At 37.0% G+C, this 16,578-nt stretch overlaps 1 protein-coding gene across 4 annotated transcripts in view; it reads left to right on the forward strand.

Moving 5' to 3' along the window:
• Positions 1–16,578, forward strand: part of LOC146759005 (uncharacterized) — a 30,585-nt gene that overhangs the window by 5,824 nt on the left and 8,183 nt on the right. For 2 of the 4 annotated variants that reach the window (XR_014932617.1, XM_085511083.1), the window contains exon 3: positions 13,144–13,212. Coding sequence is in view for 1 of the 4 variants with exons in the window: in XM_085511083.1 (XP_085367209.1) it covers positions 13,144–13,212 (69 nt within the window). In the remaining 3 variants the exon portion in view is untranslated. Of the gene's footprint in view, positions 1–9,656; positions 11,428–11,555; positions 12,142–13,143; positions 13,213–16,578 lie in introns of those variants that run through there. The other 2 variants (XR_014932619.1, XR_014932618.1) reach the window with 2 other exon arrangements.

The following is a 16,578-nucleotide window of genomic DNA, read 5'->3' on the forward strand; positions in this document are numbered from 1 at the left end:
TCCGTTCTGCAGTGCTGCCGAGTACAAAGTAGTCACCTATTTATCAGAATAAGTTGATTAACACAAAGTAGGTCATTATGTGAAGAGCATATGCAGCTCTCAAAACTTTGGCCTGGTAATAGAAGATAGTGAAGATGAACATGGAAGGTGTCTCCTGACCCTCTTTGACAATTGATGCTGTCATAAGTAATAAAAAATAAGCATATAACCTTCCAGTGGTAATTTTAGACTGTTGTTTACTTGAATGAGTATGGCTGTTTTATTGTGTGTCTAGTAATTATTCCAGGATCTCTTTTGCTTTTATCTTATTGGTGCTGTGTAAATAACGCAGGCACTTAGCAAACACAAGTGTGATGAGGCTGTACAAGTTGCACAGATTTGTAATGTGGTCTCTAGAAAATACCTGTGTCGCTTTCTGGTAAACAGTAACATTTCTGTGCATGCCACGAGCAGTATCTAGCTCTTGTTAACTTGTTCCACTATTAAAATAAAAAGGTCAAATACAATTCTTCAGAGACGTGACAGCTGCATAAATAAGAAGGCTGTTAAAGTGTTGTATTATATGTGAGATTTTCTAGTAACTGCCATGCTCTTTAGATGCACAGACACCACTGACTGCAAAGGGTTTCCAGCTTCTATATCTTTATGATTATTCTGGAAACCACCTTCCAGCCTTTAAACTGACACTGCAAAGAGATGCACAAAGTGCACTTAATCCTTCCAAGTGGTGGCTTTAAGTATCCAGGCTTATGATTAAGTGTTTTCTTTGATGTTTAGTTGAGCTTAAAGCTTTTGGCCTGTCAACACTGGACTGAATTCTATGTAATGGAGCACCAGGGGCTGAAATTCAGTTATCTCCACTCCTTGTTCCAAGAGATTTCTCTGTTAGGGTTGCCTTCTGAAATCTATGGAGAGATGCTCACATGTCATCCTGGGGCGTCTTGTTGAACCTGCTTTGAGTAGGAATGTTTTTCTTCTTTCCGCTTTTAATTCTTTTATGTTATATTCTTCAAATCCACAACCATGTTTTGGTGTGGGCAGAGCTGGATTTAAAAAAAACACCAAGGATTAAAATGCATTAATGACTGGAAAATTAGTGAACAAGCAAGCAAATTACAGAGCTGCCTACTTGATTGTTCTAGTGAATAAGTATCATTGCAACTTAAGTACTGAACAAATTAGACTACTCCTTCAAAACCTGCAGAATTGGCTAATCTGGATGAGCTGTTGAGAGATGCAAATAGTGAGCAGCAATGTCCTTCCAGCCCTTTGTTCAGAATACAACACAAATTCATGTTACCTGCAGTGACTAAGGAAAGTAAGCTTATTAGAACACGTTTTTGATACAATAGGTACTCTATTATGAGCAACACAACAATTAGGTTTCAGTGCAGCTTGGTGTCTAATTTTGTATATTTTGTTATTTTTTTTGTGTAATTCTGGTTCTATTTTTTCATATAACGATAACTCTATATGTGGTTACACTTAATGATAGGATAGGAAACCATTTTATGCTGTAGGTTGCTTTGAAGATCTAGTCCTGTCTGTCAGTTGTGTTGGCTTCAGGTTCACTGTTCTGACTATCCACTGCACAGCTTATGGAAGGTAGAAAGGAAAACTTAAAATTACATAAAAGAAATTCAAATAAATGAAATAATGAACTTAATCAGAAAGAAAAGTATGTGGATATATTAACTGTAGCTTGGTATTTTTAATGCAAATATCTGTCTTTTAATAAAGTAAGCAATACAATGTCCCCCTGGCATTCTTTTTCTTTTTTTTTCAGATGAACAATTTTTCAAGAGGATTACAAGGCTGAGTAGTCAGTTTTTGAGAGGTGGAGTGTAGTTTAGTTGGTGGGCCTGCTGTGATTGGAATTGATTAATGGGTGTTGTGATAAGCATAGAAACAGATCAGTGGCAGCTTATCCTGCTTTCAGCTGTCACAGCTGTGCCTCTTCACTCTTCTTCTGCCCTTATCGCACTCCCTGGCAGCCTTTAAAGTGCCTCCTTCCCTGTGGAATTTCTGCAAATCATTTACTCAAATGCCAAGATACCACAGAAGCAGCTGTTTCTGAGAAAATTTGTTCAGGCTCACATATTTGTTGTGATGAAGAATATCGCATTGAAGAATCCTTTCCTCCTGCACTAGGAAGCGTGCTGTGCCCTCCCCAGAGAAGAGGGCTCTGATGGGCAGGTGCACCCCTTAGTCAAGAACTTGTAACCCTGGCTCGCACAGTGATGCAGTTTGTAAGCTGCTGGCTAAGTGAAATCACTGTTTCTGCTTGACAGTTGCAATAAACAATCGCTGAATGTTAATTTTACCGGTAATAGCTTGATAGAAGCAATGCTACAGCGTGTTAAAATCCTGCTAGCTGCCGGTTTTGTTTTGTAATGAAACAAAATTGGTGGATTTTATGGACTCTATAAATGCAAATTTCAGAATTTGAAAATGTTGTGAAACATTTCCCTGGGTTGCCCCAGTGGCGGGACAGCTTGCAGAGAATCAGACCTAACATTCCAGGGGCATTTCTCCTATTGGCTGTGGCAGATTGATTCATTTTACTGGAAACTGAATAAGCTCAGAGCATACAAGTAACTGTACCGTTATTCCTGGACATTTTGTAGGCTATAATACTTAAGTAGAAAATAATCTTTTTATGAAATTTTTTGTTTTGCTATGTATCATTGTTGGCTGATCTGTAGCTTTAAATGTCTGTGATGGTTGTATCAGCATTATCAATAAATATTAAAATCAAAATGAAACTTTCAGCACATGCAGGCAATTAAAGCTGAACTTGAAAGTAAGTGAGGTGTATAGAAGAAGATGCCAACTCTGACTACATCTGCAGGTTGTCTGACTAAGGAAGTACGCAGTTTACCCACTGTGGTGGTCCTGTGAGCAAGAGTACGTTCAGAAAAGTTCAGTATAGAAATACTTAGAGCAGAAAAGATTATGTGCTCAATTTCTATTACTGCATGTACAAAAACAAGTCTGCATTAATTACTTAGAAATAACTGAGTCGTAAGTGGGAAAATTACTTTTCCACGTAATTTGTTTTAACTTTCTCTTTCCATTTTGATATGAAATACATCTGACCGAGAAAAATATATACAGGAACTTCTTTTTGTTTTGAAAATCCTGATATTTATTTAATCTACAATTCTATTGCATGTCAACTACAACTTGTAATGTCTCATGTCATATGAAAGCAAACAAATCAGGTTACATTAATGACTGGTCTGAGATTGTGTGACGGCCAGCCTACAATTCCCTGCTCCTTTGTTATAGAAAAAACATGACCCCGAATCTTAAAAAGGTTTGGAATAGAAGTGCCTACAGTTATGGTATGGTAAAAAGTTACAGTGTTTAGGACTGAGTTGTTTTGGTTTTCTTCACTGAGTGGTTTTAGTTTCAATTTTCATTTGATATAACGCAATTAAAAGTATACTAATCACAGTGAAAGCACTATTGTTTTTCAGGATGTTAAAATGGGATTAAAATGATGGACAAAGAATACCTGCAGATTTACTTCTGTGTTTGCTTAGATTTATTTTGTGCAGTATTTCAGATGCTTGAATTCAGTACAGTTTAACAATGTTTATTTGTATATTATCAAGAGTCGCGTTAAAGGAAGATGTTGAGTGAGGATTTATCATAATCAAAGACAGAATGTGATTGTGTTGCCCACATGAAGTGTGGGTGTTGAGTTTTCCACATGGTGATGAAGTACCACAGCACTTGTTCTTCAGGGACCCAGCCCGCACTTTTGTCCTTCCTGCGATTCCTTATTTCAGACTTGATAGAGAAAGCATTCACTGTTGTATCACTTCCTTCAGTGCTAATAGCTTTTATTCTCTTCAACAAGTGTTTATAGAGAAGTGTTGATGCTTATTAATCTGTTTCTTGTCTTCCAAATGTGCTTATGCATGATTTGTGGTAAAATGGCATTTCTGACAGCTCTCAATGTAATCTGCATAGCACAACAAGATTGTTACATTGAACAGATGTGGTTTAGAGTTGTTATTCTTTGTAATTACCATCATTAAGTGAAAGCATGTGTCAATCAACTTTGTACTTAAAACACACCAGTCATTTGTAAGGCACGTGCATCTGCATTTCCAGTATCGATATAAAATATTTTGATTTGAAGTGCATGTTGTTTCTACTTAATACAATACTTCATTAAACACATGATCAAGTATGTTAAAGCTACAGATCATCAAATTGACAGTGTCTTGTATGTGGGATCATTCAGAGATATGTGTATATATAAAAATTTATTTATTTTAAGTAGGCTTGTTCTCCTTTTCTCATGTAAAAGGAAAATATTTAGGTTTAATTTTTAAGTATTTCTAAAGTGACTACTAGGAGGTTCTGTGAGAAAGACCTTCACTGTTCTTGAGGGTATTTTTGTTGTTGTTACTTGGGGACAGGAAGGAATGTGCTTCAGTAAATTGACATATATACTGCCTTTTTTAAGAATTAATTTTTGAATCATTAATGTTGCTAGGATACCTTTTACACTCAAAAATGTTCACACTGGTAATAAACAGGATTAGATCAGGAAATTATATTTTGAGTGGAGTTGAAAATAAAGGTACCTTAGCCTGATTGCAGCGATATGATAGGATGGAAGTCTGGGCAAAATACATGAAAACAAGGTCGCTGTGAGCTGACATTTGTTTTGCTCTCATTTCTTTGCTCACTGATTTCATGAAGTTGTGATATAAGCAGTAGAGGTGGCAGCTGTGTGGGTTCCTTTTTTTCTTCATTAGTTTCATTTTCTTCCCCCTGCACTGAGATATTTCTTCTCAGAACCAAATAAGATTAAGTTGGATGCAAGACACTGAACGTAGCTTATCTTGGTGAGTTAAAATGGCCCTCAATCTTTGGAAGAATTTTAGCTTGTAGCTTTAAAATTGAAGTGGCTGTTTTGAATTGTTTTTCTTTTCTTCTCACATAATTTAAGGTACTACTTCATTTAAAATCATGGGTTAGGTGTAAAATATCTTAATACCTGTATTGAGGCAGGAGTGTTTTCAGAATGTATTGAAAATGAATTGATGTTCCTGTAGGCAAATATAAAATACTGCCAGCTCTCTATAGGGCAAAAAGAGATGGCTGAAGCAACTGTTTAATAGGTATTCCTACAGAGGGGAAAAAAAAATCCAAAATAATCAAGGCGAACAACAAAATATGTGGTTCTATACACTGCAACTTTTATAAGTGCTTCCCTAGAGAAAAGGTGGATCTGAGATAGGAGATTCTGATGTTAGATCTTAGCACAGGTGAGCTGTCCAACTAGATATCTGTTTTTTAACATTACGCTCATAAGTAATTAAGAAGTTTTTAACGTTCAGTTTCCATAGAATGACTTATGTTAGGATGTTGCCCACTGGAATGAAGATCATTCTGGTATCCTGTATGTGCGGTCTGACTTGTAGCTGCGTTATGAGCTTATTTTTCAGGGATTAATATTACTTAAGATCTATGGAAGGCACTTGGAATTTCATAAGGATATTGATTATTTATTAGATTCTCATAATCTGATTCCTGGTTTACTGGCAAATGAATTAAAATAGAAATTCAGAGAGCCTATTTGAAATGCAGAGGCCAATTATGCTGTTACAGAACAATAAGTGACAGAGAACCAGGAAATAACTTTTCTCTTCTTCAGGAATTGAAGGGAAAACAGAATACTTACAGTCCAAATCAAGAGCCATATACAGGAAAAAAGCAAACACATAAAAATAGAGAGTGCAACAATACAGTCTGACAGGTAGTGAAATGTCTGTTATTTCAGCCCTTTCTATTATTGAAAAAATCTTGTAGAAGCAAACTGATTGCTAACTTGAAAGGTATCTGATATCTGTCACGGGAGCACGTGATAAACAGCTCTACAAGTTGGTTAGTACTTAACTTGGTCTCAGATAATTTTGTGCTTCTGTGAAGGGATGATACCTGGTAATTCTCTTGGCTGTTACTCTTCCTATAGCTTATATCCATACTCAAAATATAGTTCGAAAGTGTTAAACTTCATGTAAACGTATGCCTCAGTCTGGAGCCAGAGGAAATCTTAGTGGCTTTTATGACTTTTTTGCTTAGTTACTTGTTCAAGTAACTAGGCTTCCTTAGGAGCAAATTGCTGTGAGGAACATTTCCTTATAGGTTATTAATTTAATGTAACCGCATAGAGCTGTGCACAAAGTATTTGTAGAACCTACAGGTAATCCTCAAACCTTTTATTGTTCAGGGGAAGAACTCTGGAAAGATGTTGCCCATAGTCAAAGAAATTACAAACACTTCAAAAAATGATCTGAAAGTATTAAAGGTGGTATTTGAGCCAGTTCGAGGCTGAAGCATCTCACGGTAAACGTATGATACGCATGACTCATGAAGGTGGAAGTGGTGACTGAACAGTCAGTGCAGTGATATGGTTGATAGGAGAGGTTTCCATTGGGCCTTGGCTCAAAGTAAGCAACTGAACCGTTGATTAGTTTGAAATTAGGATTCCTTTCAGCACTGTTAAGCCTGGTAGTGTTGTTACTGGTGCTACCAACAGCAGGGTTGATTTTTCATCACTGTAGTTTGTGGAAAGCAGCCTGTGCAACAGCTGAAGCACATTGGTGTGGCTGGGAAGGGTAGTTTTTAATATTATGCACTAATCCACCCCTTTTATTCACCTTATTTGGCATTATTTAAATGAAGAAATGCAACTTATTCTGATTTTTTGTTTTAAGTTAAATATAAGAGTAATTTGTCACACTGTTACCTTAGTTTGAATTAATAATAGCATTATTAAAGGACTTACTTATGATTATTTTGGAAATTACTGAGGTAATTTACCATGGAAATGGCAGCAAAATAGAACCTAGTCATATTCCTTTGACTTAATTTTGACGCAGAAAATAGAGGCTGAGAGAGTTGTTTAATTTACTCCTACACCCTACACTGGGTCAGAGGTTAAAAAAGGCACAGAACAAAACTGTTTTTATCAAGATCTTTCACTGTTTCTTGTGCACTCACACAGTCTTTTGTAATCAGTCATTGGTACAAGTTTTTGTTACACATATTTTATTTTTCTTTTTAATGTAGAACAATAAACAAATCTATCAGTAACTATCCAGTGATGTTTTATATCTCCAAGAAAGGATGTGTTTGAAATGTGGACCAAATACATGTTGTGTAGAGAACAGTGAATTTGATGTAAAAATCAGCATAGTGGGTGTTTGCTCCTCTTGAGGTGCATATATAGTTTTCATAAATGTTAATGAGATTTATGGAACTGCAAAGGAAGATACAGAGCAAGGTATGTATTTTATATAAGGTAATACCATCCCATAGGACTTCTGTACTCTGCTTTGTACTCTATGGAGCCCAGATATGTCAAAGTCCTAAGCTAGTCTTTTGTGCATTTCTTTTGCGTGTGGCACAAATCACCTTTGAATGTAATGAGCTCCTTTTAACAAACCTGTTTTTGTCCCATTCTGGCAGTGGTCTAGTTTTCTCCTGATAGAAGTAAATGAAATCAGCATCAGCTGCTAAATATGAATTGACAGTTGCAAAGCAAGCCAGCTTTCTTAACAGTTTATGCTGGATGCTAAATGCATTTTAGTAACTATTTTAACTCCATGTTGGAATTTAACTTTTAGTGTATTCCCATGACTTTAGCCTTGTTTTGCTTGAATACTAAAACTTCCTTCAGAATATCAGTCCAGTTCCTTGAGTTCTTTATTCAGTAGCTATCACTCAAAGAGTTTCACTTGAATTTAAGATCCTTTCCAAAATGTGAAGGAAGCACTTCAGCTGTGGATAATGAGCTCTGACAGTACCTGAGCTGCAGAAGGAGATGAAATTGCTATCTATTGAAAAAATACTTTTTCCCCCCCTACATATTCAGGTTAAATGTGTGCACATCCTGGTAGCTGGAACATCTGTTTCTAGCTTGTTGTTCCTCTTGGCTGCTTCTCAATTGGATTTCCTCAAGCAGGTCCAAAGCTTGTCACCTTAGCCAGGGTCTGTTAACTATCACCACTGGCCCCACATTAAGTAGGAGGTTCAGGGCTAAGCTAATAACTCTCCTGCCTTTCTGACTGATCACAGTGATTCTCCCTGTGGCTACTTATCATGCTGTATTCCTGTGGGAGGGTGATCTTTGTCTGTACCTCAGCTGGGAATTGGTTTTGCTTTCTTCACTTCTAAGTTTTCAGACAAAAAAACCTGAAATCATTGTTGCATTCTGACCAGCTATTTCTGACTGCTATTTATCCCTTAACAATTCAGATAATGCTTTCTCACGTAACTAAGTTTTGCTTGCTTCTTTTTCTTTGGGCACGGTGTAACTGCTGACTTTCAAAGTAGAGATTGCAGCTGAGTGTGTGTGGCAGAGCAGACGTATTACGAATTGAAGAAAATATGATGCTGGTTTATGTGAACCCTGACTCGTGATTTGTTGCCTCAGGTGAGGTGATATTCATGATCTTAGCTTTAGTGTACGTTGAAACATAATGTTTCAATGCTGCTTAACCAGGTTATTAGGCTGCAATTAGTGCAGCCTTTTAAAACTTTATAAACACAAAAGAGAGTTGAGTGATGGAGTAAAATCTACAGAAAGATCTCCTTGGCTGCTTTATAATTGCTGGTTACCTCTGGGCACCATGATAGATATTACCTTGTCTGTGAATGTGTTTTGGTTGGCTTTGGTTTGCACTGAACTGACTCAGAGTGAACAGTGGGGCTGTGAGGACACCATTTCACTCTGAGGAACTTTGAAATGGCAGCAGCTGAGTGTGCGAATTGGTGCATCTCCCCCTGGAAACCCTCCTGTGGGATTAAGTTAGTGTCCTTAGTATTACTGTAAGCTGGTAGAAAAAAGAATGATAATCTTCATTGGACTTGAAAAGTTTATCATTAGAGGCTAACACTTGGACAACGTGGTTCAACCTAAGCTTGGGTAGTTCTCCCTTTATAATATGATGTTTTTTGGCTTCTTAAATTCTTCCTTAAGTAGGATGGTTTACCTCACCCATGTTAGCTGCTTAGAAACAAAAGCAACTAGTGTGGAGTGTTTGAGGAGGTCCAAATTTCAGTGCACAATCACAAGACTCCATTTAAGCAAGGGCATGGAAAAGGAGCAGCTCGGGGGCAGAGGGTGCTTGGTCCTACCTGGAGATGTCTGCTCTCCCTTTCTCATAGCAGTGATTGTGGTGTATGAACTGTCATCGGGCACTCTTGAAGGACTGTCTGATTGTGCAGTCTAGGCAGACAAGGCAGATAGTAGGGAAAGAGAGAGAATGAATTTACAGTGTAAGAATTCTCTCGCCAGTTAGCAATGTTTTTTATTTTTCTCTCAGCTAAGGACAATTCCTTTGTTGCCTCTTAATATCCTTGAATCACAGTGTCCTTTTGAATGTGATCATTCCTGGCCTGCTCTCTTACGGTTCTTAATGTTAACGTCTTATATTTTCCCTTGAATATCTGGTACTGTCTGTGCTCTTCTGTAAACACACCTTTCAGATCATAAGTGATGTGCAAGTACGTGAGTTAAAAGGGAAAGCAGAGGATAATTTTTAGGAGAATTTTAATCTTTTTAAATTATTATTCATCTTTAAATATTTAGAATTTGATGTAAATAGAAAAGATTCACAGTCAAATTTAGTTATAAATTAATTGGCTGCTATCAGACGTAAATTAGGACAATGATATACGCACTCAGGTCTGTCGAGCACTTCCAGATACAAAATGTATTATTTCATTCTTTAAACCTTGCAGGAGGATTTAGTGGAACTTGTACTTATCCAAACTATTAAAAGATATTGCACAGAATGGAGTAAAAATATTTATTCACCCTAGAAATCGCTTCACAATACAAATGTGTGACCATGTAGAGGAAAGCAATGATGAGAATAAGGATAAAGAGAAGAGACAAAAATTATTAATAGATTTGTAATGATAGGAAGTTTATCCTAGGGATGAGGTAAAACTTAATGGTTCATAAATAGCAAATTCATTATGTTTTTAATACGCAGGTTATATTAACACCATATAACATCTTTATAGTACCATTAGTACCACTTAGTCCTAAACTCAATTCGGAAATAAACATATCCAAATCTTTCTCATGGAACAATTGGCCAAATAAATTCTTTAAAATATAAATGGTATCTGATTAGTGTGTGGCTTTTTGAATGATAAACGGACTTACAAATGCCTTATGTCAATCCTTACGCAGAGTTCTTAAACGTTAACAAATTAATTTATTTTAAAGGCCGTATCAAGGTGAAAACGCCAGAGCCCTAGGCGGCAGGACAATACATCACAAAGCCATTTCTCATTCAGTCACAGTAATGGCAAAGGATATGTTAAGACATAAAAACGTGATATGGTTTGTTAAATATTCATTCATAATTTGCATTCATTATTAAATCTTGTGTTAACGCTAATCTTTAATCTCAAAAATACATAATGTGTTTTCAGATAGACTTTACGGCACAATAACTATTTTATACTTTCCACATTGCTTTTTAAAGATTGACTAGGATGCACCAAAACGGTCACCGTTAATGTTATTATTCTAAATAGATTTGTTCTGCATTGGTGCTGATTTCAATAGTTTATTCTGGGCTTTAGGTGAACATAAAATAAATACCTGTTTGGTAGATGATCTGTTTTGTGATTGATGACAATTTAGCTACCCCAGCACTCCATGGCAACACCGTAGTTCATTGTCTGAAACGCTTGCAGTGCAGTGCGATAGCTCCAAAGCTTATTTTGTAGTGGTCACTGACAGTTAGCTCATGATAGCGGAGAAGGTTGCTTTACTACATGTTCTTTTTTGGTGCTTCTGAATGTCAGGGAATTTTGTTACGTGACACAACAGCTTTAGAACTTCAAATATAGGGAGCTATGCTGGCTAGGATGTAGTCTTTGCTGAATTTCCATAGCAATGCTATTCAATTTGTGTTTTGTGTGGTGAAAAGAAAGGCCTGTATGAGAGGACTGAGTGTGACAGAGAAGTGATTTGTGTTATAGGAGACCAGGAGCTACTCAACGAACCATGTAAAAACAGTTCATTAAAATGTTTATGTGCTTGGCTGGCTAATGCTAAGAAAGCTTTATTGCGGTCTTATAAAACCTTAGTAACTTCAGGTTGAAGTCAGATCGATGCACCTGTAATAATTCAGACAAATGCTCAATGCAGGTTAAGAACCACCAAAAAAGAGGGCAATATTCTTGAAGCCTCTCTTCCAGAGCAATCCATGTTTTAGTATTTAACTTGTACAACTACAAACCACCTTCGGGAAACGTTTCTGACCAGGTCTACTCTCTGTCTGGATTTCCCTGGATCCTTTGACCCCCAAAATGTCAATTAGGAGGAATTGGAGGTGTATGACACTTGTCAGCTTCTACTGCACAAGCACTAAGGTACGGTGGGATTTACTTGAAGTACGTGTTGTGTCCTATGCTTATGCTATACACTTGACATTATGTCTAGTTCTAGGCAGAATTCTGGTTGTCTTAATTTTGAAGACTGTAGTAAAGAAGGAGGAAATCATGCCACTCAATTGTATTTCTTGTTTAGCTGTTGACTGGTCCTTTCAGTAAGCACTTAACTGAAAACGAAAATGTCACAGTGAAATGGATTTTTTTAAAAATATTTGGACACTGTGAGTTATTGAGAAGCTCCTGAATAGAGAGCAGAATTGGTATCGATGCTACGGGCTGACTTCTAGTGAAAGTGAAGTGCTTGTGAAAGGAGCTTTGCTGCTCCCTGTCAGCAACGCTGCGAGAAAGCTACGAAGCTGCTGCAGCTTTTCATGGCAGCTCAGCAGGAGGCTGACAAAGACTCTCTGCAAAGAGTGTGAAAAGCCTCAGTCTCTTCAAAACCTGGACTACCCATGAACCCTGAGTAGAACTCATGGAGCTGGGTGAGAAACCTCCCCTAAAAGTGGTACCTTAGTTGGGCATTGGGTAACCTACACTTATTTCTCACGATAGCCTGGAAATACTGATAAAAGGAGAAAAGTTTCTTGGAAAGATGCCTTGTCAGAGCAACCTTCTGATTCCTAATCAGCCACACGCTCTCCCTATCCTCCAGGAGAATATGGACCATCAATTTCCTCATAAGATGAAGGGGAGGTAAAGCAATAGTTTAGCATCCTATGCATTATCTCTCTTTTTATGATTACAAATAGAGCACTTAGGTTCACTGACCCATATCTCATACCAGACATCAGTAGCCAGGTCCAGATTTAGGTTATTCTTACCGCACTGGATTATGTCTTGTGATCAGAATCAAATTTACCTAATATAATTCCTTGATTGTGGTATTCCTTAATGGCACTGTATGTGGCACAGCCAGACCTTGGAGGTATAAAGCAAATGCCCACAAGCCCCAACAGAAGACTTGTTAGGGCTCTACTGTAAGACTCTGAAAGGCTGAGGGGATGCTCTCTGTTGGGTTTAATTAAGCTGTCTTTCTGCTTGCAAGGTTTAAAAAAGGGAAAAGCTAGTTTGCTTTCCGTGTGGCTTTCCCAAACTCTTTCAGATGTAGTTGTAAGCTTAAATGACCCTCAGTTCTGCAGGATATCAACTTGATGTGTGTAATTGATTGCTAAACATTTTTTTTTTCAGCTGGTTAAATGGTAAAGCTTTATATATATATATATATATATTTAAAATATAAATATAAATGTTGATTAAAGTGCTTTTGTGCAGAGGGTCAGAGACATTAGCGAGCTAGAAAGAGAGCGTGAGCTCTGCTGTGGTACTTCTAACCTGTACGCTCTATCACATAATTGATGCCATATGGCTGCTCTGAGGGTTTATGTCAGGTTTCAAATTGCAAATATTAAAATCCATTTAGAATCAAGTGTGCTTCAGTAAGGATGCTGTGCAGAATGCTCAGCAATGTAGATTGCCAATGGTATAATGGCAATGATTATAAAGGGAGAAATTTGAATGACCACAGTAACTTGTAACTGTGGGGTAAGAAGGGAGAAATACCAAGGTGTAAAACCACATGGTAACCTGAAATGGATTAGTATAGACATGCAAATGATAATTGCTGGTAATTTTGTTTTTGTTATAATTCGTGGTATTTTTCTAAATAACTGACAGAAGACATAATGCATTTTTCAGGGTTCTGCGATGGCCAGCCAACAAATGGGATCTGTCATGAAATATTTGCAGCTCCTGCAAGCAAAGAAGGTATGGTGCTGTTAAAAGTACAGGCTGAAAAATGTTTGGAGTGTACAATAGTGAGATTTTTTGGCTTAATAATGTGATGGCTGGGTGTCTGTAATGGAACACGTTCACCCACTTGTAGAGATGAGGAGAGGAGGCAAATAGTAAATGCTCAACCACTGTCTGGATAACAGTGCCTCATGAGCTTCACAAGCACAACTTGTTACTACCAATATATTCTAGATCTTTTTCTTTAAATCGCTAGTAATATTAAAGCACAAGTTTAACTTGGCAGAGCTGCTGTGCAACTATAGTTACCTATGAAATTCAAGAGGCTAGGAACATGTTTTGGTCCCTGCTGGTTCTCTGCTAGTTATGTCAGTTATAGAAAGTATTCGGTATGAAGTGTGCACAAACGCATCTGACAGTGAATGTAAACTATGAGCTTTGTGTATATTGTTGAACATTCAACACACAAAAGCAAGTTGTAGTTTGTACCAATTCAAGCCAGATTGAAAGCAGTCATTTGGGGTGAAAAGTTCAGTGTCTCATGGACACAACTCCTGCACTACCCCGTTCATCTACAGAGGGTATTTTTTGTTGGTTGGTTTTTAATCTAAAAAGCCAAAACGTTGAAGCTTTATTTTCCTGAATCCTTTTTCAGGATGTTTAAGCGTGTTTTTATTTTAATTCTCTGGGATGTATCAGTTCAGATGTTAATTTCAAAAACATGGGACTTCAACAGGGTTTTGTTAAGCATTTCAATGTATGTGCTTGGAAAATGCCTATGCCGTTAGTCTAGATGGTAAACTTGCTTGGTGATCACTTATTTTTGTTTTAAAGATGAGAAGTTGCATTAATTTGTAATATCTCCTGTTAAAGTATGTGACACTGAATTAATATCAAAGCAAGATGCGAAGCTGAAGTAATATGTTTACAATGTGGCTCAGGAAGAAGGAATTCATTCTGGGGATTCCTTTTTTATAGTAATATAATCTTAGTGCAGTTTCATTTCCCTTTCTCTCTCTGCACTAACAGGATCAAAATTCTTAATGCTATGTGGTTTTTTTTTTTTGTTTTTTTATTTTTATTTTTTTCAGTTCAGCAAAGGAGCTGAAATGATTTTAAATTAAAACCAATTGTTATTGGGATACTACTTGTAAGATGCTTCAAGGATGCCACAACTTTCTGGCTGTGTAGGGCAAAAAAAGTTAGCTAAAAGGAAACTGGAATCTGAAACAGACAAAATCTACAGGCAATAAATCTTATTATAGGGGAGAAGTGATAGAGAGAGAGATGAGAGGAAATGAGAAGAGAGTATCTTTCTTAACAGGAGCAGAAGCAGTTTATATGTCCTGAATTTTGTGCAATCATTAAGATAACATCACGTATCTTGCTTATGCTAAATTAGCTCTTCATGTAGCTCTCAAAATTAACTCCAAAGCTCTGTTATTTGGGCAAGATATTTCTGGAATAAGTTTCATTTAAGACAGCACAACAACAGTGAAGTTAGAAATGTGTTTGTGTCTTTTTTTTCATGACTTGCCCATGTCTATTCTCTATGAAATTGATGTCAGAAAAGTATTATATATTTTCAGTGGGAAATAGAAGGCTGCCCTCCACTATCCTTGTCAGGACGTCGTATCCCTTTAATCATACTTTTCATTTCAGTACATTGAAATTTCCGTTACCAAGGACAACATCATAAATAAAAGTGTTTGTGAAATTTTTACCTGCAGCTTCCTAACTTTGTGCATTAAGCATGAGACCAGCAGAGAGGTGGTCAAATGTGAAAATTTATAATCATTTATTACGTACGGCTGAAGCGAGAAGGGAATAAAAGCGTGAAGGCATACATCTATAAACTGGAGCAGAAAAGCTTAAATGAAAAGTAAAGTGAATTTCTGTGTCTTGTCATAAAGTAATGAGAAGCTAGAGCTTTATTCATAGCAACCCAAGATGCATTTACTCTCAATCTAGCCTTAGCAGTAAATGCTTCCCTGATGTATTGCTTTGGACTTACAAAGAAATATTTGTGCTCTACATAATAGTATAGTTAGGAGAATTACTGCATGGCTGAGGAGATTCTATAAAGGTTTATAGCTGGTGGTGTTACTGTAATTTAATCACAATGTAGCTAATGTAGTACTTTAATATCACAGGTTACTTTTTTATTTACCATTTATTAGTAACTGACAGTCAATCATCACCACATCATAAACAAATCACACAGGATTCTATAGGAACCCTGAAGTTCCAGAATGGATGCACTGCAGCTCTTACATGTGCTCCATAATGAGCTAAACACCACAATTATTTTTTAACGGAGTAATCCTGTAAGTCAGGGTTCTTGCTTTCAGTCCATCAGCCAAAGAAAATGTTCCATGTTATGAATGCAATTAGTGTTGCACATTATGCATGCGCGTGCGAGGTAACACATCAATCCATTACAAGTAATACTGAGGAATGTTTTTAGAAATATGAAGACGATGCAGATAAAACACACAGCGCACAGGAACTTGCAGATGTTGACGAATGAGTTTCTACAGGCCGGTGATTACGTGCTCTTAAATTCAGCCAGTTTTGTGTTGGTGTTAGTGCGCTTTGCAGACTGAGAACATAAGTGTAGCCAATAAATGTGGCCGAGTTGATCCATGCTGCCCAGACACTGAAACCTCAATATATCTCTTGTGATAAGAGTGATTTATTTAAATGTTTCCTTATTGTGCTATATGATTAAAAATCCTTAAGACGATCCTTTTTTAGATCCACCATAGCATTGACTATCCCTGGTTTTGTGTTTATCATCAGCTCTTAGAACAGAATTGTAGTGCAGCATCTGAAGTTGCTTGTGTTTGCAAAATTCAGCACCCATTGAAACTTGGAAAGTATTGGCTCTTGGGACCAAAACTTACAGTTATCCCCAGACCCTAAATACACTGTGGTCTTTTAATTGCAAACAAAATCTTTGTGTTTCGGTATTCTCTATCTGTAAGGAAAGGATTAGTGACCAGCATGGAGCTGCCATGTTGTTTACTATGTGGTAGCAATAAACTACATCAAGATGTATGGTACTTTCTGTCACTTGAATGGCTTCTCAGTAAGTCTGCTAATTTGCATCCTGGTGTACCTTAATGCTATTGGAATGTGTCTATTTAAATTAAAATTTTCTGCAATCCGTCTCTTAGGGTAATAAATACTTCCTTGAAGAAAAAGCATGAAAAGCCCTCTCCTTTGCTATTAGTGTAGAACAGGAAATCCCCTCTTCTGTTCAGCATTGTTTGTATCTGTAGGTTCTCGAGACTACTTGGCCATTAAAAGATGTAAAAGGAACGTTGTTGATTTCATTTGTTTGAGGAGACTAACTTAACAAATAAAACAACCAATCCC

This window comes from Coturnix japonica, chromosome 11 (assembly GCF_054131305.1).
Source record: "Coturnix japonica strain WE chromosome 11, WE-NBRP24, whole genome shotgun sequence".
In the NCBI taxonomy this organism is placed as follows: Eukaryota; Metazoa; Chordata; class Aves; order Galliformes; family Phasianidae; genus Coturnix; species Coturnix japonica.